At 43.4% G+C, this 27,534-nt stretch overlaps 1 protein-coding gene across 8 annotated transcripts in view; it reads left to right on the forward strand.

Moving 5' to 3' along the window:
- The window catches only part of TNIK (TRAF2 and NCK interacting kinase), a gene marked incomplete at both ends in the record, with an annotated part of 420,471 nt that overhangs the window by 329,192 nt on the left and 63,745 nt on the right, over positions 1–27,534 (forward strand). For 4 of the 8 annotated variants that reach the window (XM_080695833.1, XM_080695834.1, XM_080695837.1 and 1 more), the window contains 3 exons: positions 15,824–15,934; positions 16,740–16,826; positions 17,893–18,081. In XM_080695833.1, coding sequence (XP_080551959.1) covers positions 15,824–15,934; positions 16,740–16,826; positions 17,893–18,081 — 387 coding nt within the window. The remainder of the gene's footprint in view (positions 1–15,823; positions 15,935–16,739; positions 16,827–17,892; positions 18,082–27,534) is intronic. The other 4 variants (XM_080695835.1, XM_080695836.1, XM_080695839.1 and 1 more) reach the window with 1 other exon arrangement.

Raw genomic sequence — 27,534 nt, forward strand, 5'->3', positions numbered from 1 at the left:
TCTCTTTTATGTTTTTAATACATACACTCTTAGCCCTTGGACCTAGATCCTCAATTACTGCCAAGTCTTTTCAGAGGGTGCATTGTTTTGTTCTGCATTTACTTTTTAAGGTTTCTTCTTGAACCTGGTGTGATTTATACAAACTTCACATGTTACTCATCAAGTTACTAGCATAATAATTTCTACTGATTATGAAGTGCTGGCCACGGCAGGCGCTGTTCGGCATGTTACATGAATTGTTTCATCTGATCCTCACATAACCCTCTGTCTATAGATAATACAGCCAAGTCTTAGGTTGATAATTTGCTTAAAGTCACACAGCATGAATAGAAACCAGGGGCTTGGACTGCAGGTCACCTATGCACCAGGTCACTGCCTGTGTTCTGCTTCCCCAACAACACGGATAAGCCGTCCATATTGACCATATTCTTTATCCCACCTATATTTCTGTTTTTTGTTTGTTTTGTTTGGTTGGTGGTACTGAGGATTAAACCCAGGGCCTAACACATGCTAGGCAAGTGCTCTGTCACTGAGCTACCCCCAGCCCTTTTTATTTTACTTGAAAAAAAAGTTTTACTGGTGCATTTTAATTGTACATAATAGGTTCGTATACTGCGTTCCTATATGCACATAAAATTATTTGGTTTGTTTCCTTCCACGTACCTTCTTTTTTTTTTGAGATAGGGCTTCACTGAGTTGTCCAGGCTGGTCTTGAACTTGCCTGCCTCCTCCTCTGGAGTACCTGAGATTATAGGGATGTGCCACTGTGCCTGGCATTTTGTGGTCTTTCACCTTGAATACTGCAGGGTTTTGTTTTTGTGGGGTTTTTTTTGTTTGTTTGTTTGTGTTTTTTTGGTTGTAAAATAATTTACTAAAGGCACTAGTGTTAAACATCAAACAAATAATCTTTCACCAACAGGGTATATATCACTATACACATAAAATGATTTCAAGAGTGCACAATACAATTGTTTTAAGTGACAGCTTTCTTATTTATAAAATCATTCATCCTCTTCCAGCCATTCTGGGGACACAAGTACTTGACACCATTGTTCCCAAGGGAAAGGAGCTTGGGATATATAATTAGAAATCATTGCTGAGCCGGGTGTGGTAGCACACGCTTGTAATTCCAGTACTTGGGAGGCCAAGACAGGAGGATTGTAGGTAAGAGAATAGCCTCACTTCAATCTAATGAGACCCTGTTTCAAAATAAAAATAAAAAATAGTGCTGGGGGTGTAGCTCAGAGGTAGAATACCCCTGGGTTCAAACCTTAGTACCATTTAAAAAAAAAGGGGGGGGTCTCTGAAAGCTCCAAAATTCTTCATTTAGGGATAGTTTTTAAAATTTTAGGTTTAAAACTGAAAATATTACTGCAGGGGTTTTGAGCAAGGGCAAAGCCGTGCACAGCTTAGAATTAGGTTCTATTTCTCATGCTCCTGGTTGGAGCTCCTGTGAGGCCTCCTTTGTGGCATTTACTAGAGATTCTACCACGGATGCAAGTTGAAACTCGGCTCAGTGACGCACAGGCATCCAGAGACACCCCCTGTACGTCGTCCATGCACAGAGGGAACCTGCATTCCTCAGGACGGAAACCTTCTGCTCTTTTTCACAATAGACCTGCACCCTGGCCTCTCACCAGAAGCAGGAACACCTGAGAGCACAGGGCACCAGCTGATTAGACTAGTTAGCTTGTTCTATAGCTCAATAGAAGGGCGGGGGAAAAATACCTAATACCCAGATGGCTATAAATTCTGAAGCCCTATTATTATTATTATTAAGGCAGTCTCTGCCACCAGAGGCCCCTCCGGTGTCCTGCTCCCGCTCGGCCTCTACCGTGTCTGCTTCCCCAGTGGTGGCGGCCACTTCCCGTGGCCCAAGCAGGAGCTAGGACCACGTGGGCACACAGGAGCAGCTGAAGCTGCTGTTTCAGTTTGACAGTTTAGCTCCCTTGGTCAGATGGGCCTCTGGAGGCCTCCTGGGAGACACAGTCCAGGTTCCCAATAGAGACTCCGGCTGCCTTTTTGTAGCCATTGTATTTGGTGATCTCAGATGTCAGCTCCCACTGGAGGGTTTCTAAGGAAGTCCTGCGTGTCCTTTGCTATTTACAGATAACCATGCGGATTTGGCTAGGTTCCTAATTAGTGTGTGTATATTCTTAGAAGGACTTTGCCTATGTACTAAGTGTAGCCATTTATCAGCTTTATGAAAAGCTCATGGATTCTGGCCAGTTAAATGGTGGCAGCAGGACTCAGGTTTGGACCAGTGATAAGAGACAATTTATAACTAAGTTCTCAGAACTTGATTAGACTAAGCTAAGGTGAATAAGTTCATAAATAGTGAGAAAAGCATACAGATTACTTATTCTATTTTTACTCAGTTCAATAAGAATTCCTATTAGACAAGTGTAAATCATCTCATTCTATATCATAGAATTAAAGTGCAAAAATGGGGCCCTGATGCTAGATGAAGTGGTGCATGCCTGTAATCCCAGTACTGAGAAGGTAGAGGTAGGAGGATTGCAGGTTCAAGGCCATCATCAGCAACTTACAGAGACCCTCAGCAACTCAGCAAGACCCTGTTTCAAAAGAAAAAGAAAAAGGGCTGGAGGTGTAGCTGACTAGAGTAGAATGCCCCTGGTTCAACTCCAATACTGAAAAAATGGGGCACTGGAGATGTTACAATTCCAACTCTAAAATCCCAGGGTAATTTTGAAAATGAAAATTTACTTGAGAATTTTGAAATGCAATAGTATTTATATATTCATTTTAACTTGCTGAGACCATTTCTATACTTTCATTTGTGGGGAAAATATCTTTAAGTCACGGAAATAAATCATAGTGACTCTAGGAGCACCAACCTGCTTCACAATGGTAAGTTTTATTTTTCAGAGAATTGTGTTAAATCTTTTAAGCCACCAAGGTCACATCTAGTGCCCTTCAAGACCATGATAATATTGTCCAGTTATAAAAAAAACAGGTTCTAGCTAAAAACTATTGTATTGATTTGGTCCCATCACTGGAAAAAATGTTTAGAAGAAATTCCACCTGTGTCTTATTAGCTGGTAATAGTTGAACATGAATGTATAAAACAGAGCCTTACTCACTCAAAGTATGAATTCCCTCTTTTTTTTTTTAACTGGATGTTGAAACTAGGGGCATTCTGCCTCCAAGTTATACCACTTGTTCTTTTTATTTTTTTATTTTGAATCAGTATTTCAATAAGTTGCTGACAGTCTTGTTAAGTCATTGAGACTGGCCTCAAACCTGCAATCCTCCTGTCTCAGCCTCCCAAGTATTGTGATTGCAGGCGTGCATTGTTGTGCCCAGCAAGCTCCTAACATTTTATTGTGAGGAACCGGGACTTTCAAGCACATTGAGCTTGTCCGGTCTTTGTAAGTGTAAAGATGAATTGAAACCTTTTTCCTGGGCCTGGAGGCCGTCATTCAGCAAATACGGAGCTTCTCTGCTGTGTAGACATAGTGTTGTACACCTGGAGTATAGTCTGCCCTCATGAAGACTAGATGTGCGAGGAGACCGGTGTTAAGCAGGCAATCGCCAGGGCGGCTTTTATTGTCTTCGTGGTGACTGCGGTGGCAGAGAAGGTTGGCACGCTAAGAGAGCACGCCACAGGGTCTGAGCAGAACCTGGTCTGGCGGCCAGCTGGAGGAGCTGAGCAGCCTGTGCAGATGCTAGGCACGGAAGCCCAGGCACAGCCCTGCAGCCAACTTCATTACTTCTGAATTTTATTCTAAGGAGAATGGGAAACCTTTCGACCACGGGAGTGCAGACGCACCTGCCTTTGTAAGCTGAAACTGTGGCTGCCGCAAGGAAAGTGGCGGCAAGGAAGCAAGGGTGGATGGGGAGATGAGGTGTCCGGGCAGCGGCTGCCCTGGAGGATGGCGGCAGGGTGGGGACTGAGAGCGCTGGCCTGTGGCCGAGTAGACCTCAGAGTGGCAGCGCAGCGGCAGACGCTCCCTGATGTTGGACTGCAGCATGTGGGTGTGAGGAGAAGGGTAAGATCAGTTCAAACTCAGTGAGATGGATGCCTATGGAGCCGCGGTGGTGGAGCTGAGGATGCAGCTGGGTTATGTGGACAGAGCCTCAGAGCCAGGCACGGTGGCACGCGCTTGTAATCCCAGCACTCTGGAGGCTGAGACAGGAGGATCGCGGTTCACGGACAGCCTCAGCTACTTAGTGAGGCCTTTTGCAACTCAGGGAGACCCTGCTTCAAAATAAAGAATAAAAATAGGGCTGGGGGTGTAGCTCGCAGGTAGAATGCCCCTGGGTTCCATCCCTAGTACTGGGGAAAAAAAAAAAAACTTAAAAAATAGGTAAAGAGGACTGCAGGTGGAAGATATGGTAATAACTGTTGCGTGGTAATAGAGGTATACATTGAGAAGAGGAAGGAAGAAACCTGGGCCTGAAATCTGAGAACTCAGAAAGGAGGAGGAGACAGCAGCAAAAAGAATATATATATATATATATATATATATATATATATATATATATATATATGGAAGTAGAAGCATGACAGGAGAGTTTGATGCACAGAAGCAAAGAAAATTGAGGATTCGACCATGAGGGCAGAGTTAAGGGGACGAGCTCGGCAGAAGGCCACTCTCGGACCCCTAGGAGCACACAGCATTCTTTGGTTTCATTGACAGAAAAGATAGTTAAGACATGCTTTCTGCCAGCAAGGCAGGACATGCCTGTAATCATAGAACTTGGGCGGCTTAGATAAGAGTATCTTAGGTTCAAGGCCAACTTCTACAACTTAATAAGACCATGCTTCAAAATAAAAACTAAAAAGGGCTAGAGGTAGACTGCCCCTGGGTTCAACCCCCAGTACCAAAAATAAAAAAGTGTAGTTTCTGAATAGTGCTCTCTAGAAATGTTTCATTTCCTCTGTGGGTGAGGGAAACAACCCCTCAGACAGTCCGAAGACCTGGATCTAGAGTGGAGAGGTGCCAGCTTGAGGGCACCATGTACAACCTGCATGTCCTGGCTGCCCCTGGGGTCTCCCATGTCCCCACTTCCTGCACTCCACAGAGAAGGGAAGGGCCACGCTTGCTCCCACCACTAACCAGGTTAATGGATGAGAAAGAACTTTGTCAATTGCCAAGAGCTGGACAGATCTCACTTTGAAACATCCAGCCCATATATTGCTAATGAGGTCATTCACACTTGTTTAGAACCCGTTCATAGTTACGTACATTTCCACTGTTAGCTTTCATTCATGTTCTCTCTTAGCATTTGTTTTACACTTAAGGTACCAGGCCAGTCACACAGAAGCTGTCCAGCCACTAAGATGAGCCAGTGTTCTGACCCTAAGTAAATTTCTCCAAGATCCTTTTAGACACCATCCCCACCCCAAGAGAAAGCAGGGGAGAAAATGGGAGTCTTAAAGAGATATCTCTTTAAGAGTCTCTGTGAGCTGAGTGTGGTGACACCTGTAATCCTAGTACTTGAGAGGCTGTAACAGGAGGATCACAGGTTCAGGGCAAATCTCAGCAACTTAGACCCTTGGCAACTTGGCCAGGCCCTGTTTCAAAATAAAATATAAATTAGGGCCGTGGTGTACCTCAGAGGTAAAATGCCCCTGGATTTAATCCCCATTACTGAAAAGAAAAGAAAAAAAAAAGGAAGAAGGAAAGAAAGAGAGAGGAAGGAAAGAAGGAAGGAAGAGAAGGAGAAAGGAAGGAAGGAGAAAGAGAAGAGAAGGTAAGAAAAGAAAAGAAGAGTTTCTGGGCAGGGTCACATATTGAAGCTCTCAAGTCGTCAAGTCCTTGGACACCAGAGCATGGGGCAACGCTGGAGGAGAGCAGAGTGCTCTGGTTGACAGCATCAACTCTAGATGCCAGTCCCAGCTTTCCCCCTTTTAGATGTGTAGCCCTGAGTATGTCCATTAACTTTCCCGGGCCTCCATTTTCTCATCTGCAAAACTGGGGAAAACAACCAAATTTGTTCTTCAGGGCAAACATGAAGATTAAGTGAAGCAGTTCACAGAACGCCTTAGAACCTCACCAACACGTGGTCAGTGCTCCAGGAGGATCATCATTACTGTTACTGGACGAGTGCCTTTGGCTAAGGTCAAGAGGTGTAATTTCCCAGACTCTGAGCCCCTTTATTTGCTTCAGTGAAATCTTCATGAATTTATTAAAATCAATGTACCAAAATGAAAGCCCCTTTTCATGCTTTGGAAAGAATACTTGTTTCAGTACTAGGAGGCATTCATTTATGTCATTAGAAGAACAAAATGATTAGTAGTGTTTAAATGGCCAGCTGGAAAGTCAGTGCAGAGGTAAAGCACATTAGTTTTATAGGCCAGGAGGCCAGGGTTTAATCCTAGCTGTGCGGACTTGGGCAAATCACTTGCCTGCTCTGCACCTCTACTTTCTTACATGTACACTCAGTTTAGGAAAGTTGACTGTGGAGGGGGTGGGACTGGGGATTAAACCCTGGAGCATTCTGCCTCTGAGATACACACCTGGCCCTATTTTATATTTTATTGTGAAATAGATCTCAAAGGGCTACAACCCTGCGATCTTCCTGTCTCAGCTTCCCAAGTACTAGGATTACAAGTGTGCGCCACCACACCCAGCTAGTAAGACTTACTTTGCAGGATTATTGTGAGAAATAAGTGAAACCATAACACAAGAGCCTTGGCACAATGCTAGACACAAGAAACAGACGGACACCGTTGGGTGACTATTTTGCTGTTATTTTAGAGCCACACAATATTTATTAATTTTGCTTTTTTTATCATAATGACTCTCTAGATAACATCTTGTCATTCCCCCTTTCCTTAATTACCTACCATACGTTCCCTGGCTACTGAAAAATCTGGACTTTTCCACCATCCCCCCCACCCCCCTTTTTGTGGTACTGGTCCTTGCCTGTATTAGGCAAGACCACATCCCTTTCCTCTCCCTCCACTTTTCTGGATCGTTTTCTGAGAGCACGCCTCCTTTGTGTCTTGCTGGGCTGGCTGTTGGCTGGCAGCTCGCCAGCGTCCTGGTCTTGCCTATTCTTCAGCAAGGCTCACCTTGTTTAGTGGAGTCAGCTGCCACCTTAGGAAGTCTGCTCTTCCCAGTTGAGACCCAGAGGACTTTCCCCTGTAGAAACTCTGCCTTTTGATGAATGCTCTCACCAACATTCCTTACTGTCACTCCCTGCTGAAATCTTATGATCCCGTTGTTGCCACTAAATGGCCGCCTGCAGGCTCATCTACTGATCAAGACCAGTAAGAAGATGGAGATCTTATGATGTCTCCATATGAGTTTCAGGGCTCAGGGGCAGTACTGTGCTGCTTAAGTGTGACCCTTTCACCAAGATGGTGGGCACAAGGCAGTCTAATGAGAGACTTCCTGGGTTCCAATCCCAGTTCTGCCTTTGTAATTTGGGGTAAGACATGATTTCTGTATGCCTCAGCTCCCCACTTCTAAAATTGAATGAGTTGATAAAAAAAAAGCATCTAGAACAGGACCTGGTTCCTACTAAACATTGACTAAGCTGAAGAGGAGTGTAGACCATGAAGGGGGCCATCTTTGTCTCCATCTCCTGCCTGCCTGTTGCTTCCCAGTATCATCTCTCTGGGGGAAAGGGATCCCAGCTGAACCCAGCTTGAGCAAACTCAGCAGCAGAGGAGGAGGCAAGAAAATCACTGCAGCTTTTCAGCAGCGCCACATTCCCACCCACCAGATACATGCTGAGGCCCCTCGTCAGAAGAAAGCCCTGTGAGCATCTGAGAACCGAGAATGTTGATTCGATGGCACTGCTGAGAGGAGGCCTTTCAGCCACTTAATCATTAACTGTAGGCATCCTCACATGTCTGTGAGTGGTGGCCAGCCAGCCAGGGGCAGAGTTGCTTTTAATTCGTAGACCCCATTAGCATCAACACAAAGACTGACTGACCACTTCCTTGCTGGGCTTTCGCTCTGCTATTTCAATAGCAGAACAGAAATGATGAAACTGCTGAGAACCAGGCTGGCCAGCTGGATGCTCAATGTCCAGAACAGGGCCTGCCACAGGCCTCGGACACAGTCACAGTCACATGCATGTCTAAATCACGCTGGAGCTTCAGAGGCCTGCGTTGTGCATGTGTCTAAGGAGCCCTGCTTTTGTTCTTACTTACCTTCCTGCAGCTGGAGATCTGGCTTTGTCTGCTAGGCCCCTGGATCCCATGATAGGAGAGATTTTCTGCCAAGTAAGGACCTTGGGCTGCAGTTCCTATAGTAAATTTCTATAGTTTAAAATACTTCTGAAACTGAAGTCCATTTGCACAGACCTTTTTCTATACTTTCAAAGAATGAGAAGTGGATGCTAGAATTTTATACTTATTTCATTATGGGAAAAAAAAAACCCTAGGGTTAGGCTGTTGCTGTCCTTCCATCTCCCCAGAGCGCCTTACATGGATGCAGGGCTGCATTTTGAGCACAGCCTGGAATGGGCATCTCACACGTCTCCACCTCCTGGCTGTCTCCTTGGGTATTCACAGAGCCTCATATATTGCATCTAGTCTGTGTTTCTGGTGTTTTATGGTTTGCTCAGCTATTTCTAACCATAGAATTATGACAAGAAAATAGTTTCATTGAAAGTATTATTTCACATGACATTTAAATTGAATTGTTTTCATTTCATCTCTTGTTTTCAGTGAGCAATTTTATGGAATCATAGAGCCTGTGGAACATAAGGGACCTCAAAAACAATCTTAGCCAATTCTTCTCTGAAATCAAGAATCTCCTGACAATATTATTCAAACAGGGCCGTTTAACCTGTTTGACATATCTCTTCTCTTTATACATCCACGGGCTTGACACAGCACATCCTATCTTTGAATAGCTCCTAATGTTAGAAAATGTATCTTTGTTGATTCAAGTCCTCATAGAATCTCTGCACTGATAAACATTATGCCAAATAAACACAAATGCCTTCCACATCAGCCCCTGAAATGTTTGAAGGCAATAATAATGTTCTTCTCTGGACATCACCAGTTCCATCCTACATATGACATAATTTAGCATCTTCAGTATCATCTCAGCTATGCTGGAGTACCCCTTTTTGTAAACACTGTATCAATAAACTGATTTATAATGATCTTATTTTCCTAGGACTAGATTGGGTTTCTGTATTAGTAAACTTTCTGTTACTATGACAAAATACCAGAGAAAAACAACTTAAAAAAGGAAGAGTTTGTTTTGGCTCACAAGTTCAGAGTTTCAGTCCATAGTCAACTGGCTCCATTACTGTGAACCTGGTGGAAAGGGTGTGGTGGAACAGACTTGCTCTTCTCAGAGAGGTCAGGAAGCAAAAAAAGAAAAGAAAGATGCTGAAGTCTCATATACATTTCGGGCCATGCTTCCACTGACCTACTCCTGCCAACTAGGCCCCACCTTCTAAAGTTTTTACCACCTCCCAATAGTACCCCTAACTGGGGACCAGGCCTTTAACACATGAGCCTTTGGGGAACAATCCAGATCTAACTGGGTCTCATACTAAGCCTTCAGAATCGTGACAGAAGGAGTCTGAGGGTTTCACTTGGCCTTGACTTTTACACTCACCTACAGAGTTATTGGTACTCATGAGAACCATTGGGACATTTTTTTATCTTTTATGCCAGACAAACCCGCATAGCTGCTTTCCTTGGGGAAACTGAGGCTCAGAAATAATAAGAACCTTCTGAATAATCACAATAGCTGGCATCTATAGAAAAGGCAGGGCCAGAATTCTTCATTGAGCCTGCCTGAGACTCAGCTTGTTCATACCCTGCACATGTGTACTTGACAGTTACTAGCTTGGGGGGCGGGGGTGACTGCCTGCTGATCAAACATTTCCCTGGGAATGCAAAGAAAAGGCTTCATTTAGGCAGCTAATTAAAGTAGATGTAGAAAGAAAGGAATGAAGTATATCCCACCAGTCTAGCTTTCTCCATGTACTCTGATTACTGTTTCTGTGAAGAAGAAAAAAAAGAAAAAAAAAAAAGAAAGGAAACAGCAAAGACAGAAAGAGGAGAAAATGGCAGCTTGAGGAAGCATGTGGCAGCATCTTTCACTTTGCATATGCAGACTCCCCAAGCTACTTGTTTCAAATCCACAGAGGGAGCACAACAGAACCAGGCAAGGTGCATATGTCCTTACCAGCCGAGTGGACTTGGGCAAGGTACAGGCCTGAGTGGGCCTTGGTTTCCTTTCCTGTCAAATGGGAGCACTGACAGCAGTACCTGCCAAGGATTAGATGAATTCATAGGAGTAAAGCTTAGACCCACGTGTGGCATCGCAGCAAGCGCTACATAATCACACTTTTTGTTAATGATTCTCATTCATTTTGTTAATTTTGCTATGTTGCTATGTGATAAATTCAGAACTGCCCAACTGCGTCATAATCCTGTGCCCTTTCTGTGATGAAGATTTGGAGTCTCAGTGTTAGTTGCCAGGCAAACCAACCACTGCCTGGCCCTGCAGTGGTTGGTTGACAATGGTCTTTCCAAATGGATATTTTAGCAACTGTTGGATGGATAGATGGAAGGCCTAGAAATTTGAATACCTTCTGTCACAAGTATAGCTCCTGGGAAGCTTGCACAGAACAGTCCTATTTGAAGTGAGGGGCATGTGATGTGCAGTCCCTTCAAAAGAACACACAGGCTCTTGCATTCCGCATGCCTTTGAACACAGCCCCTTGCTAAAGGTTGGTTTGAGGTACTTCCCAAGGAGTCTGACTTGACCCTGAGCCAGCTGTTTTCCTCTCCTCTGGAGACCAACCCAGGTTGTCCACCGTCACAGTGGGGTCCCCTATTACCACATCACCCAGGATGAAGAGCAAGAGGAGCTCTCCAAGGGCAACCCAGAATTCTCACTTTTTGTTCTAAATTGTGCAATTTTTGTTCTGTAAGGGGTAGCATCTCCTTGCCTCAAATTTAGAATACATGCATTTATGAGACTACCTAATCCCCCCCCATTGAAAGTTTGGACAAAGATGACTTATTCAGGGTCATATAGCATTCACTCATTTATTAAATATTTATAGAGAGCACCACTATGTGGTCTTTGGTGTTTGTATCAGTGGTTGTAAAGAACCAGAATCTAGTATTACTATTTTCAATCAACTGTTCTTTTCCCAAGTGATCTTAGTTTTGTAACTTACTTACCTCCTTTAGTGTAACAATGAGATATTAATTTTCCAATGTATATGTTGCCTCTGAACTCATATGGTGGGAAATGTGATGTATGTAATATTACTTTTAATATTATGAGGATTAATATGTCCTCATTAAATAATTTAATGAGGATTAATATGTCCTCATTAAAATTAGCTAACTGGGCACATGGGTGGTGGCTTCCTGTAATCCTAGTACTTGGGAAGCTGAGACAGGAGTATCACAAGTTCAAGGCTAGCCTTAGCAACACAGGAACACTCTGTTTTACAATAAAAAATAAATTCTGGATGGAGGTGTAGCCCAGAGGCAGAATGCCTCTGGGTTCAATCCCTAGAATGCTCCCCCTCAAAAAAAAAATTACCCAATTCACTTAAAGATATAACTACACAACCTCTACCTGGAGGTATCCCAAGGGGACCTTCCATGGGTGTATCATAACTAATCCCCAAAGTTCATTCTTGGTGAGTAGCAACAGAAGAAAGAAGGCATGTGAAAACCCTACTGACCTGTCTCACAGAGTAAGGCAACACTAATTTTAGCCTGGAAAACTTACAGAGTGGTTGCTGCCAATCATCCCCCAACCAGGAAAAAAATGTAAGATCTAAGAGCCCACCAAATGTCTAATTTTAAGTGATATAACTTTTGACAGCGCCTCCAAGAAGATAAGAAATGAATATATACCTCCAGGCCATTCAACATGGGTGGAATGTCTGCCAAAAGTTGTAGAGTGGTTGGTTGAAGCCATTCTTTTTGACAGCAGGACCACTATAATTGTTTTGTATATTTGAATATAATCTAAAAATACTATTTGCATCTACCCTTTCCCATTCCTTCCAGCCTAGCCCCTTTTCCCCTCATTTTATTTTCTTTCTCTAAGATGGCAAATAGGTATCATGCCAGTGCTGTTTGTAGAACGCACTGTTTGAGGAAGAACATTCTCAAGCCATGTATGTGCTCGACGTACAAGGATGTTCTGGCCTGGATGGGCTGTCTAAGAAGGGCACAGAAGGGCAAAGGTGTGGTGCTGGGCTCTGTGTGAGAGAAACAGCAGATGAAAACTGGAATGGAATAGAGACCCACAAAGAGCTTTCAAGTCAAGATTGCAAAGTTGCTGAGACATACTCAGAAAAACATGCTGTATGGTACAATGTGATATATACTCAGGTATTGATAGGAGGGAAAATGCCACAAAAATGTGAGAGGATACTGCCTGTCTTCTTTTGCCCCAAATTTCTTACTCTGTCCGGTTCAACATAGTTTAATGTGTACCTCCTGAGTGCTAGGTCCTGCCTGAGAGGTGGAGGGAGTCATGGATGGGCCTTGTTCTCAGAGAGCAGCTTCTAGCGAGTCATGAGTGCTTTATAAAGGCATCCAGTGAGGCCAGGGCCTTGGTCTTTCCTCGAGGTGTTTTGATATGTCCCTATAAGAGCCCCGTGCCTGCTAGGAGAGGGAACAAGCATCTTTCCAAGAAAGCCATCAACTTTGAGACTGAGAAGCTGGAAATTGGCAGGGTGCCCTTGGAAGGCTGGGGAAATAATTTATTTTTCCAACTTCACCACAGGAGCCAAAGCCCTAGCAGATGCCTCCATGTATTTGCTATGGCTGATCAGAGTGAGATCATTATTAATTATTAGCCACTTCTCAGTGTCTTCCTCAGAAACTACAGAGTACTTGGGAAGCCAGGCCCTCTTGAGTTGCAATCAATACCACATACACCTTGCACTGGGGCCTGAGTGGCATGTAATTATAAAACAGTATTGATTCCTGGCAGAGGGGTTGAAAATGTACAAATCTTTCACATAAAAATCAGCTAAATCTTCAAAAGGCCTAATTATTTTTTTTCTCTAAGAAAGAGACCAGTGGTTAGAGTAGAAAAACTTGAAATGTTAACTAAATTAGAGCTATTTCCTGCCAGGAGCCAGATCTGTACACATAATTATTTTATTCTCTGGGCTGGCACTGATTTACGTTAGTTGAGTGTTGGAAACATCTCTGTTTTGAGGCTGTAATCCAAATTATTCAGTCCGTTCCTAGGATGATGTTTTCTTCTCGTGTCCTCCTGTATTATTTTTCAGTAAAACAAATCATTGCTTGTCTGGGCCCTGATTTCTGGTTCTTCTCTGTTTCTTCATCCCGCATGCCCCCGGAGGCACAGGCTCCACCCACTCATGCACACGCCCCAGCATCACTAGTCCCTCTACTTTATCTTGCCGCATTTCTAATTTCTACTTCTAAGTTGGCATCCATTCTGGTTCTGTCAGAGTGGCTGGATTTCTGAGTAGTTTTCAGTCTTTCTCACTTTTGACTGCGCCTCCATCATGAGCGGGTGTTCTCATGGCCTGCCTTTCTTATGCCATCAGGGCCCATCATTTCATGCCTAGACCCACAGAAAGGCTCACACTGCTTTTCAGCATTCAGTCTTGCCCGTCTCATGGTTGTTGGGGCCTTTTGAAAATGCAAGTCCAAACCTGTCATTTGGCTGCCTGAAGCCCTCTGGTGCCTCCCGTTGCCCACAATCTAGAACAGACAAGTACTTGTTATCTGGAAATGATAGATGCTGAGTCTCAAATGATACCACTTATCTCCCAGAATGCAGGGGCTATTGGAAAAGACTGGATATGGAGAACTGCAGAGGGAGTTATGACAAGAAGGCTTCCATGGGGGCTTCCTGGCTTCTCGAATATAGGAGGTCGGTTTAGCTCAGGCAGAAACAAAGCTTTTGTACAAAAGCTCTTTTCTTGGTTGTGTAAAGTGTGCCTGTCAGTGTGCTATAGTCACAGTCCATTCTTTTTGGAAACTAAGGCTTCCTCCGCTGTGCAATGAAGTGTTGTTGAGAAGGTTACAAGGTAATGGGTCCCCTGCTCTGTTCTTCTGAAGCTTGTTTTTGAGGAAAAAGAAATCCCAGTGCCAGGACAAGGATATGACACAAAGTTGTATCCTGCAGACTTTCTCAGAATGGGTGCTATGGACATATTGTATGGTTCTGGTCAGCTTTTTCATTGCTGTGACCAAAATACCTGACAAGCACATCTTAGAGGCAGAAAGCTTTATTTGGCTCACAGTTTTAGGGAATTCAGCCCTGGTCAGCTGGTTTCAAGGCAGAAACCATGGCCATATGATGCATGGCAGAGAAAGAATGCTTGAAGACCAGAAGCAGAGAGAGCTAGAGGAGGCTGGGGACGTGGATAATCCCCAGTGACACAGCTCTTCCAGCCATGCACAACCTGGGGGCATACTTTCAACCCATGAGCTTTTGGGTACATTCCAGAGACCCAAGCCAAAATATATAGGAAAATTCTGTGTTGTGTGATGAGCCTGTGCATGGCAAGATTTGGGGCATTTTTGGCTTTTGTACTAAGCCAGTCATATTCCCCAGACATTGGGACAACCAAAAAATAAAACTTCCTGTGCCCCCCATAGCCTCACATGCTCCAGAAATGGAGTAATAATTCTTCCCCTACTTGAGAACCACTAGCTTCTGCAGCCATGTGGCTTACTTAGTTCTAGATTTTTTCTAAAAATGTTCTCTTTTCCGAGAATGCTATAAAGGCCAGATGAACTTGTGATATTTTCCTCCCCACCTTAATTTATTGTAAGACTGAACTTAGATGCCAGAATCACATCATGTGGTTTTTTTGTGTGTGTGCGGTTCTTGGAATGGAACCCAGGGGCATCCTACCTCTGAGCTACACCCCCAGCCTGCTTTTTTATTTTTTATTTTGAAATGGTGTCACTGAGTTGCAAAGGGCCTCACTAAGTAGCTGTCCACAACCGTGTAGCTGTGGACAACGGCTGTCCACAAACCGTGATTCTCCTGTCTCAGCCTCCCAAATGCTGGGATTACAAGTGTGTGCCACCACGCCCAGCACATCACATGCTTAAATATCAATTTCCATCACGTACTGAGCACGACCTTGAACTTGAACAGGACTTTGAACAATTACTTAATCTCCTCAGGCCTCAGTTTTCTTTAAATAAAATGGAATGATAATAGACGGCTTGTGAAGATTAAATAAGATAAAAACAGGTCAGGTGCTTATCACACTGTCCAGTGTCAGGGGCATGGTGATTGAAGTGATGATCATGATAAGGGTTCCTAAGCCCAAGGGTCTTATTTGAGCAGGAATAGAAGCTGACACTTACAAAGGAACACTCCAGAAAACAGTCAAAGTAGCATATGAGAAATGGCAGTGTCCCGGGTGGAAGTCAGCAAGTCCTCTTGACCTTCAGCCCCTGATTCTCGTGTGGCCGTGAAGGGCATCACTTCACTTCTCTGGTTCCTCCATTCTCCACGAAACGTTTGTGTTGCAGGGCTTAAGATTGAATGACAGCGTGGCAAAGTAGTCTCAGAAGCAGTTGGATGATATGTAACACGTAGTATACTCGCATTGCCATATCCTACCCCTGATTTGAAACCACCCCTGCCACTGGGAGAGCACGTCAGCAGGAGCTTTGTGGTGAGAGTCCACTTGGATGGCAAGTGGCAGGATGCTCCCCACACCCCTCCCCCTCTCGTGTGCCCCAACAGCTCAGGAGACAGAGTCCCAGCGCGGCCAGGCATCCTTCCTGCAGAGCTTGTGTCCATAGGCTGGCACCGCTCCCTGCTGGATTCTTAATGCCTCTTCCCAGCCAGTGCCCACTGCCATCAGGTTGTCTCTTGTCACCCCACAGCAACAGAGGCGAGAGAAGGAGCTGCGCAAGCAGCAGGAGAGAGAGCAGCGCCGGCACTACGAGGAGCAGATGCGCCGGGAGGAGGAGAGGAGGCGGGCGGAGCATGAACAGGTACCGTGCAGGGTGGGGGGGCCCCCACTCGTGGCCCGGCACCAGGGTCTCTGCAAGGTGGGTCACCTTCTCCTAGGACTGCACATTTGAGGTTTTTATTCTTGTTCCAGCAACTATTGTCACCTATCCCAAAAGTCAAAAGCACAACCTTGGTTACACCCATCCATTCTACCATGCCTCCTGCTCAGGCCGGAATCCCGGGCAAGCCCAGATCCCAGCCCAGGAACCTGAAGGTAGCACTGAAGCCTGAAAACTGAGACTAGTCCTGCTCTCCCATCACTGCAGAGGAGCCTTTCCGGCACGCAGCCCCTGGGCTCCGCAGTTGCGTAGCTGACGCAGGCCCCTCTTCCCCTGCTAGACTCTGGTTCTGACAGCAAATGGCACTGCAGGATGGTTCCACTGCAAAGGCAGCATATGCTGGCTTTCCACCGTTGTTTTCTCCTGCTGCTTGCACAGGGGCTTCGAACTTTTTATAGCATTGGTAATTCCAGGTAAAGAGAGGCACCTGTAATGAAAAGCTTTAAAATGTAGCTGGGATTATTAAAACCAAATAGAAACAGTAAAATGGGTGCCATCTCGGTCAGCTGTTGCAAGCAGAGGACTGTGCTTCTGATTACACTGAAACACTTTGGCTCGGGTGTGGATACTCTTCCTATTTGGTGAGGAGGTGTCGGGTATTTTTTCCCTCCTTCCTTCTGCACTTTACTCTGCAGCTCTTGTCACCTTTGAAATTACTGGTTCTTTCTCTCTCTTTCTCTCTCTCTCTCTCTCTTTCCTCCAAATACTCTGCTGCCTGCCTCTCCAGGAATACATCAGGAGACAGTTAGAGGAGGAACAAAGACAGTTAGAGATCTTGCAGCAGCAGCTACTGCATGAACAAGCTCTACTTCTGGTAATGGGAACGCCACACGCCTGCTGCCCTGCTTGGTGTTTCTCCTCTGCATGTGTGCGCATGTGTGTGTCCTCCCCCTAACATGCCAGTCCAAAAAGGGGGTCCTCCAAGCCTCCTAGACCTGACAATCTCATAGAAACTTAGTGCATTTCCTGACCCAATTTCCCAAGTCCTAATACATATAATACAATCATTATGCATTCTTTATTAACTTCATCTATTTGTGAAATTTTAACATGAATCCACCCTTATTATAAGTTCAGACTGCCCTTGAGACCCACTGTGTTTATTGCAGAGTAATTTTAAGGCCATTTGCACCATGCTGGAATACAATCACAGCAAATGCACCTTTTCCAGAAGAACCCACTCAGCTCTGCAGTCATATTTCATTTGCAGACTATTAGTTTTACCCTTACGATGGGAACATTTTGTGTTCCCTGCTCATGCGGCGTCCACTTGAAGTGCTTTTTTTATTATTATTGCATTGCTCTCCAAATGGGCTTCTTGCTGTACCTTTTTTTTTAAACGGAACTTTTTATCCAGTGGCATTCTCATATTTCTCAGCCCATACATGAGTTTGCTAATGACCTTTGTGGGTCCAAGTTTTATTAAACAAAAGATGATTGAGGTGCTCTCCCTGGCTGTTTGTTTAGTTGCAGACTTTTAATTATGTATGTTTGAATGATTTCATTACTAAATTAAGGAGTAGATGGCTCTGTGCAGGGAATGTGTGCTGGCCATCTGAATGTCTTCATCATTGCCATTTTCTTGGTTGCAATTCATCAGGGACGAGTCATTTTGCTAGTAGTGGTGTTCTGTAGGGACGGCCATTAAAGCAATAGTGTGTTCATTCAGTGGTGCGTTCTCGTGTGGATACTAACACAAATCTGGAGCTCGTTCCCACGCACACCCTGACATTCTCCTGTAGTTCTCTTAGTACGTAAGTCTACTAGTATGTCGCTCCTCGCTGTCATCTCGCGCCCCTTGCATGCGTCACAGCTCCTGCCCAGTGGTTTACCTGTAGTAATTTGGCTCTTTCTTCCCTCGTCTTTCCTGATCTGAGCAGGAATATAAGCGCAAACAACTGGAAGAGCAGAGACAGGCAGAAAGACTGCAGCGACAGCTAAAGCAAGAGAGAGACTACTTGGTTTCCCTTCAGCATCAGCGGCAGGAGCAGAGGCCCATGGAGAAGAAGCCACTTTACCATTACAAGGAAGGGATGAGCCCCAGCGAGAAGCCAGCATGGGCCAAGGAGGTAAGGAGCCAGGTGCCCACACCCACCTGAGTTCGCCCAGGAGAAATGGAGAGCTCTCCTTTTATTTATTTATTTATTTATTTATTTATTTATTTATTTATTTTGCGGTATGGGGGATGGAACCCAGGGGCATTGTACCACTGAGCTACACCTTCAGCCCTATTTTTTAGTCTCTTTATATTTGAAACAGGGTCTCACTGAGTTGCAAAGGGCCTTGCTAAGTAGCTGAGGCAGTCGGCGAACTGCGATCCTCCGGTCTTCGCCTCCTGAATGCTGGGATTACAAGCGTGCGCCACCACGCCAGGCTTCTCCTTTTATACAAAATTAGCATTGTGGAGTTGAAAGATCATAGGCACATGCTTTGCCTTTAGAAGAACTGTAACATCAATTCTGTGACGTGGCAAGGCACCTCACTCCACCTTCTTTTTGTGTGTGTCTTTGTGGGTATAGTGGATTTTAAGTAAAGACAGGAAGTAGAAGAACCCTTTTCCATATTCACATCTAATGAACTAGCAGCATGAGGACTTCTAGTGACTTTTCCTTGGAAGAATGGGATTTAGGACCTGGAGGATCCTAGACAGAATCACTTCCAGTCCATACCTGGACCCTGTCCCCGGTCTTAGGCGTTGTCAGAAGCGTTGTTTTGTTCACTGCAACACAGGCGGGCACACCCAGACTTCAACTGGATTTGCAGTGCGCACTCTCAAAGCCAGAGATAGCTTGGATTTCTCAAATATTTAGGAAGGATTTTCAGGAACTTGGTTGTGATGAGCTACCTAAAAATCAAATTAAAAGCCATTTGGATGGGTAAAGCAAATAATAATCAAAAATGGTAATTCCAGCCAAGATCAGTCACCCTTCCAGGGAGTCCCTGTGTCACCTCATGGAGGTGACACCTAGTGTTCGGATCTGTCATTATTTGTGGCACCTTCAAATTATTATTATTATTTTTTTTTTTTTTTTGGTGGTACTGGGGTTCCTGGAAACCCTTCTACCTCCGGGCTACACTCCCAGACCTATTTTCTACTTTTTATTTGGAAACAGGGTCACTTAAGCCAGCGGGGCTGGCTTCGAACCTGTGCGATCCTCCTGTCTCCGCCTCCCAAGCTCAGGGATTACAAGTGTGCGCCCGGCTACCAATTCTTTTATTTTCTTGTGAGCATAGAAAAACTTGTAAAAGGGTGTTTGGTGTTATATTTTTACTTAGCTCCTTTAGGTGTTTATAGCTACAACATTTTTTATTTAGACCCCATTTTAGCAGATACATATTCCTGACATAGGAGCTTACTTTTATAAAAACACTTCTTCCTTTTTTGTTTTTTTATCCCATCTTAATATGTACAAAAAATGCTTGAAATGTCCTGATGTTGATGATGGCGCTTAATGGGAAGTGGGTCTCAAAAATTTGATTTTTTTTTCAAACCTTTTTTTTTTTTTTGATGGTACAAGGGATTTAATCCAGGGGCATTCTACCTCTGAGATACATCCCCAGCCCTATTTTTTATTCTTTATTTTGAAACAGGGTCTCACTAAGTTGCAGAGGGCCTCACTAAGGAGCTGAGGCTGGCCTCGAACCTGTGATCCTCCTGTCTTAGTCTCCCAAGTACTGGGATTACAAACATGCACCACATGTCCAGCTCTTTTTGTACTTTAATATATTGTTTAAATACTGTTTTACTACCATGTGCTATTTATAATGAAAATACTTTTTATTACAACCTTTAAAAATTAAGTCTATAGAGAAAATTGTTTTGACTTGATGTGAAGAACATTTTTATCACTTTCCCGTATGGTCTATAAACATGATCTCTATTTACCTCTGTCTATAACATCTACCTCTTTGTCTTAGATCGGTAATTCAATTTTGTGATCCTACTCCCAGGTACAGCAAGGACCCCTTAATAACCCACCTGTTCTTCCAGCTAAGCAGAATCACTGTTCCGTTAAGCAGCAGCTGACATGCTTCCCGACCGGCAGAGGTGTGCCATCTTCCTCCACTGCTAAACCATTTTCTAGCCATGCCAGGTCGACATCATCAGCTAGGCCAGACCCACAGGGCCTGACCATGGCAGGGGTTCAGAAGGCAGAAGAACTGGCGTCTACAAAGCCAACCTCAAGAGCAAGCGCAGGAATGAACAAGGCCAGGTCAAGACTCCTGTTGGAGCATCACTCACAGAAGAAAGGTGGACCAACTTGTTCTGATGGACTTGGTTTAGAAGAACAACCGAAACCTCAGGAAACCTCAAGGACCATAGTGAGATTGCCAAGGCCATCCCTCTCCCAAAGATGTGGTGCACCTCTACAGTTGGGCTGTAAGGCCATTTGTGCATCCTCTCCCAACATCTCCAAAGTGGCAATTCCCCAGTTGCCCACTAGAGAAAATAAGGAGGTCCTTAGAGACTCTCATGGACCTCGGAGCAGGAGTGGCATGAATTCCTATGTCTTTACTGGTGCCTCAAGTCTTCTCAGAAGTGCCGCGTCACTAAGTGACCTCTCCTTGCTGCGTGACCACCTGGCCTTCAGTGTTCCCAGCCCCAAACATGAGTTTAGGAAAGGGACACCTGCAGATCCTGCCGGAGAAGACTGTGATTCCTCCTCACAAAGCAACCCAGAATATCTCCTTTTCCCAAGGCAGCTCCCACATGCACAAATGTACCAGAAGAGGAGGGATTGTGTGAACCAGTTTTCACTCCCTTCCTTTAGCCTATACCCAGCCTGTTCTGATTTGAACTTGTTTACTTTGGCTTCATTGTTTTCTGGGTGCTATTTGTCCTCGTCATTAAATCCTCTGGCCTATCCTCTCTATTCAGACCGAGTTCACAGTTCCCGAGTTTTCCAAAGCCCAGGTGTTCCTGGGGGCAGATCTGTGCAGATGTCACCAAGACCATTTGGTAGACATCCTAACTGCCTTCTGCTTCCTGGCCAGGCTCCTAGCAGTAAAAGACACCTAGGAGCAACAAGCATGGCTGTGTCTGCAAGCACTCCTGATGTGCGGGTCCCTGGCCACCTTAAGTCTGGGCCACCTCTGGTGGGTGATGTCTTCCAAGGTCCCTGGCCTTCCAACCTCTGGTACTCTTTCTTTGGGCTTCATGCACTTCCAGACAATTGTGGAATTCTTTGGCAATTTCATATTTAGCCCTGTCCTCCTGGGTGTGGGTAACATCATCCAGCTTCCAACTAATCATTAGTCCAGTCATGAGAAGACTCCTGAGTCCTAAGAGGGGTGATCATATTTTGGAAGAAATAAGCTATTCAGATAGTAAAAAGAGTGACCATGCTAAATTTGGGGTTAGAGCAGCTAGTATACAAATAAGAGCAAATAATTTTCTCCTTTTGTTTGATTCATCATTTTTAAGCACCCACAATATGTGAGTGTTTAAAAATTAATAAATTTAAAGCAGAATGAGTGTGAGGACCCTCATCGTCTTGATCTTTAGTGATCATCACTAGCAGTACAAATACTTTTCATCCAAAACATTATTTACAAATATCTTTTTATATACTTGGAAAGAACATGGGGCTCAAAGTAGTAACACGTGTTTCCAGACTTTAGATATAAGAAACATGTATAGCTTGTCAGTGTCTTAACTATCAACTGATAAGAAAACCTGCGTAAAACGCTCAACATAGAATAAAAGGTGCCATTTTTATTTTTTAAATGCATCTCTGTCAGGACATAAATTTGAAACCATCCTCACCAAGCAGAGCTAGGTGATTTAGGGTATGTATGTTTTTGGTCCATGTACCAAGGAAGAGACCACTTATCTGTCTTCTCCACATTACAGCCTCTTCTGAAACCAGCTCCAGCATTGTTTTTGAACTCAGCTCTATACTTTCTTGTCAAGGTGTTTTTTCCATCTTTGATGACTCTCCCATCCACTTCTCTTCCTCTTTCCAAATCAACAACTTTTCATTAATCATGTAATGTTGTAATGTTTCATCCTTTTATATTTTTATTTCTTCATTTTTTAAAATGGAAGTGATCATGGCATTTCTCACTGCCTTCACCATCAATTTGTTGGGTGCAACAATAACTAATGGAAATGCTTGATCATTTACAGATCTCCTTGACCTCTTCCTGCCCCCTGTTTCCTGAGTATTCCGTTTGTCTTGAATGTCACATTGGCTTTGATTTTCAGATTTCAGCCAGAAAGGAACATTGATGTCTCTGCATAAATGAATGAGGGGCATATTCCTCACTTTGTATTCTCTGCCATTTCTGGGTTGGAATAGGATTTAGATTTTCTCTGTGAAAACATCAGTATAATGTTCTATCAATCATCAAGAGAACTTGATCCACTTTTGGGATGATAGATATTCCTTTTTTTTTCTACTTAAGATTCCTTTTTTCCTCTTTTCTACTTAAGAAAAGAAAAATGAATCTCTATCATCCCAAAAGTGGATCAAATTCTCTTGTTAATTGACAGAAAATGAATGACATAGCCAGGCATAGTGGCACATGCTTTTGTAATCCCAGCATTTGGGAAGCAGAGACCAGAGGATCAAGGTTTGCAGACAGCCTCAGCTACTTAGCAAGGCCCTTCACAACTCAGTGAGACCCTGTTTCAAAAAATAAAAGACTAAGAAATAAAAAGGCTAAATACAAAAAAAAATGATGTAGCTCGGAGGTTGTATGCCCCTGGGTTCCATCCCCAGTACCACAAAAATAAAAATAAAAGTAAAAAAATAAAATGAATGGCAAGTAGTTTTCTGGGCCTCACAGTAACTCTGTGGAACCCCCTTCCCATCCCATATGCTTCAACACACACCAGTGACAAAATGCTCGGTTGACACGAGTGTTGCATGAGATTGTATCTTAAAAGTTTTTACACTCCATCGTGTTCTCTCTGTGATATATACCAGTCATCTGGCTGTAGTTTTATTTGGCAAAAAATAGACCAATCAGGGCCAAGATATCTCTTTATTTCTCATCAGCCTATTGGACCTCTTCTCTGCTTTCTCTTCTCTACACTGATAGGTTTTTTTTTTTAATTTATTCTTATAGAAGTTACCTTATATATGAAGTTGCCAAATTACCATTTAGAGAGTTTACAGCTCTGTCCCTACCGTCCTCAGTTTCTGCTTATGCTTCTCAAGACTTAACATAAAAGAAACCTGGGAATGAATAAGCAGGAGTTGTTTTGAGTCGAAGGTCTTCCATTCCCTGGTCACAAGGCCAAAGCTGAGGTGCAGCTTTCTTGTCTGCCTTCCTTCTTCACAGTCAGGAGGATCTCAGGCAATGGTGTGTGTGTGTGTGTGTGTGTGTGTGTGTGTGCGCGCGCGCGCGCGCCACTTAAACAGTAGGCACTGTGCAAATGCAAATAAAATAGACTACTCAACCTTTTCGTGTTTCCTTGGCATGACCGCTGCAGCCACAAGAAGTAAATATTTTGCCGTTGTTCAGGTTTCACATGACCAGTTCCCATGCATCTTCATTTCCTTTTCAGTGATAGAGAAGCAGTTTTTATCTCCCATCTCCTTTGACTAAGGATTTGCTTCATTACTTTTAAGTTATGTGCTGCATAAACACGGATTCTGTGCACTTTTATCTGAAATACTGGTGGAAAGTAGATCTTGGAAGGGTGGCCCAGGCCCTTATCTTTAAACACGACGGCATTTGAAGCCTTCTGTGTGAATGAGCATCATCCTTGTCCTCCAAGGCGCCCCAGAGAAGGGTTGCTCAGCAGCCATCTGCCCTCACGGTTTTGCTAAAGAATCATATGACTCCTCTCTTTATGAGTCTTACAAGCACAGGGTCGAAGTATCTAATGAGCACTTAGAAGTTATTTATTGACTTCTTTCTTTTTTTCTCCTGCCAGTAAAACATAGAAAACAAACTATTTCGTTCAGTCAGAGGGGGAAAAAATTTCCATACAGTTATATTTGATTCAGCAATTAAGTAAGGCCTTCTAAGGCCTGTGTAGACCCAATGAACCCCCAACATCATACAAAATATTATTAAAATGCAACAATATGACATAATAAATACATTTTACTGCCAACATTTTTTAAATCGCTTCTCTAATTTTGTTTTGACATTCTCAAGAGGTAATTCATTATTGAAACATTATAATCTAGAAATTGTTTGCAAATGTACAAAACAATGTGTACATTTTACAAATACATTCTCTCTACATATTTAAACATTTTTATTTATTTTATAATTGTTTTGTGACTCTTATAATCAACAAATTTACTTTCAAATTGTCTATATTTGTGTAGTTTTTATACATCTCATATCCCTTAGACAGTGTTTCTAAAGTAAGTTATTTTAGTTACATGTTGAAAACACTCTGTGTGTGTGTGTGAGTGTGTGTGTGTGTATGTGTGTGTGTGTGTGTGTGTGTGAGAGAGAGAGAGAGAGAGAGAGAGAGAGAGAGAGAGAGAGAGAGAGAGACTGGGGATGGAATCCAGGGTCCTTCTACCTCTAGGCTACATTTTTGAACCTATTTTATTTCTTATTGGGAAATAAGGTCTCACCAAGTTGCTGATAGCCTCATTAAGTTGCTAAGGATAGCTGTAAACTTGAAATCCTCCTGTCTCAGCCTCCTAGGTACTGCAACATGCACCACAACTCCTGGTGGAAAAATTTTTTAAGAATAAAAATTGCTTTGATAGTGAAATTTGATCAATCCCTGCCCCTCTTGTCCTCTGCATTCACTGATATTTCATCAACTGGAAATCCTCTGTAATTTATTTCTTGTTGTTTCGGTCTGGCACCTTGACACTACACCTGATGTTACACCCTTTTTGGGTGACTCTCCTGGTATTCCACATCTTCTTGGCAGCAGGAGATTGGAGCAGATGCTCTGCTACTAGAATTTTTTTAGTATCATGAGGCAGATCCTTATTCCAGGGAAGGGGACCAGTTTCTTTTTTTTGTCTCACTCCCATGTCTATCTCCTATTCAGTTGGTAGACATAAATTCTCATAAATCAGTTGGCAGGTTTTTGCCTGGTATGGAGCTGTTCAGAAGGGCCTGTCCCTTACACTAGCCAACACTCCTCCGTGAAGAACCACCTCCAATGTCTGATTTGATATCCTTGCTCCAGTAGGCTGAGGGCTAGTGGAAAGCACTTGGGCAGCATTACCTTCCTAAATACTTTAAGACAGGATTCTTTTCTCTCTTCTTTTCTTTTTCTTCTTCTTGGTATTGGGAACTAAACTGAGGCATTCTGCCTCTAAGTTACACCCTCAACCCTTTTTTATGTTTTATTTTGAAATGAGGTCTCACTAAATTAATTAGTGTCACTTTAAGTTGCTGAGGTTGGCCTTGAACCTGTGATCTTCCTGTCTCAGCCTCCCAAGTACTGGGATTATAGGTGTGTACCACCACATCTGGCTAAGACAAGATTCTTGAGACAAAACAGATGCAAAACAGATGCCTCATTGTTAGATTTTCAGATTTCTTTGAACAAATGCTAACACAGGAATTTCAGCACATTGGACATATCCTGAAATAATTTTCAAAGTATAGTTTTTGTTATTTATATCAAATATTTCAGAATGCTGAAAACTGAAATGGTAGAATTTACTTTAACTAGTAGTATAGGAGATTTTACTAGGAGTTAATCAAACCTATTAACTGTCTACAAAAACCAGCATCCTACCCTCTATTCTGTTCATTTCTACAGCTCTGGTCCCCACATGGCATAGGGTCCTGTTATTGGCAGGGATGCTCACAGGGATCCTCACAGGGATGCTCACAGGGATGCTCACAGGGATGCTCACAGGGATGCTTACTTTACTGAGCCCTGTTGCTGTCATTTGCCAAAAGAATTCTTTATCTTGAAAATGATTTCTTTGTTCAATAGGAGTCTTTGAAACAGGCTTTTCTACTGTTTTTTTTTTCTTTGTTAATGTACTGCCACTTAACATGTATTTAAAACTAAGGGTATTTTATAGTTAAAAATACTCATAATTACAAATATTCTTTTTTTGTCTCACTCCCATGTCTATCTCCTACTCAGTTGGTAGACATAAGTTCTCATAAATCAGTAGGCAGGTTTTTGCCTGGTATGGAGCTGTTCAGAAGGGCCTGTCCCTTACACTAGCCAACACTCCTCCGTGAAACACCACTTCCAATGTCTGATTTGATATCGTTGGTCCAAGGATATGATGGTTCCTGAATTTGGGTTAACAGAGGGCTTAAGTATAGATAGCCAGGTATTTTTCTGAAACGTGTCTGAATCTCTTGGGTTCCTGAGCTCCAACATCAAAGGTTTGGATAGTTGACATTCAGACAGTAAGGGGCGCTTGTACATGTCATTTATCTATTAACAATATTCCCCGGAAATAAGAAAATGGCTATATTTGACTAATTTGACCAAAGAAATATGTACTTTCTTTTCAGAGAGTCTGCTGTTTGGGAGCAGTATATTGCATGCCTTGGTTTTATTTTATCTTGTACTGTCTTTGTGGGGCTTTTTCCTCTTTGCAGTCTTATCTCAAGGCTACCTTTGTTCTTTTGCTCAGTGCAAAACCCAGTAATTATTGCTGATGTAATACTTTGTACGCATGAACACACAAAGTATACATGTTCTGGTCTATATCTGTGGCTTTTTGCAGCTAATCTTATTTGGTGTGTGGTGAACTTCTGGATCATGGAATCTCAAAACCAGAGTCAACTGGATACCAACTGTATGTACCTTGCACAGCCATGACGGGGGAAGAGACATTCAAATTACCCCTCCGTAGGGGCAGGGGAGCTGTTTCCTGTTCTGTGGCTTATCTTATCATGTTTAAATATTTGAGGCTAATATGACAGGTTTAAAAATGGACTTATTCTGTATATGAGACTGAGCTTGCCTCGAAAAATACCCAAAATGGGGTCGGGAAGATGGGAAAGAAACATACTTTTGAATTTTTATTTCAAATCAGGCAGTAACATGAAAAAGACTCTTAGCTGCCACATAAAAATATGCAGACAGACCTGAGTATTGAGTCGGCAAAGAGAATTAAGCACTCACACTGATGGTCATTGGGATGGGAGAGTCAGCACATGGATTGCACTGATATGTTCGGGAAGCAAGACTGTCAAGTCGACGCTTAAAAAACACAGGACAGGGGCCGGGTGAGGTGGCATACTCCTGCAATCCCAGTATTTGGGAGGCTGGGACAGTAGGATTGCCTGTTGAAGGCCAGCCTCAGAAACTTAGCAAGACTGTTTCAAAATAAATAAATAGTGTAGGGATAGTGTAAGGAAAAAAAAGATTAAAAATTTCCTCTGCAACAGTCTGTCTGCTATAATATGTACTAAGGGTAATTTTGTTTTCCTGTTTAAAAAGGGTCTTCCTTAGCCGGGTACAGTGGCACATATCTGTTACCCCAGAACTCAGAAGGCTGAAAAAGGAGCATTAGAAATTCGAGGCCAGCCTCAGCAATGTAGCAAGGCCCTTAGCAACTTAGTGTGACCCTGCCCCTGGATTCCATCACCAATACTACAAACAATTT

Source organism: Muscardinus avellanarius (genome assembly GCF_963383645.1).
Source record: "Muscardinus avellanarius genome assembly, chromosome: 5".
Lineage (NCBI taxonomy): Eukaryota > Metazoa > Chordata > Mammalia > Rodentia > Gliridae > Muscardinus > Muscardinus avellanarius.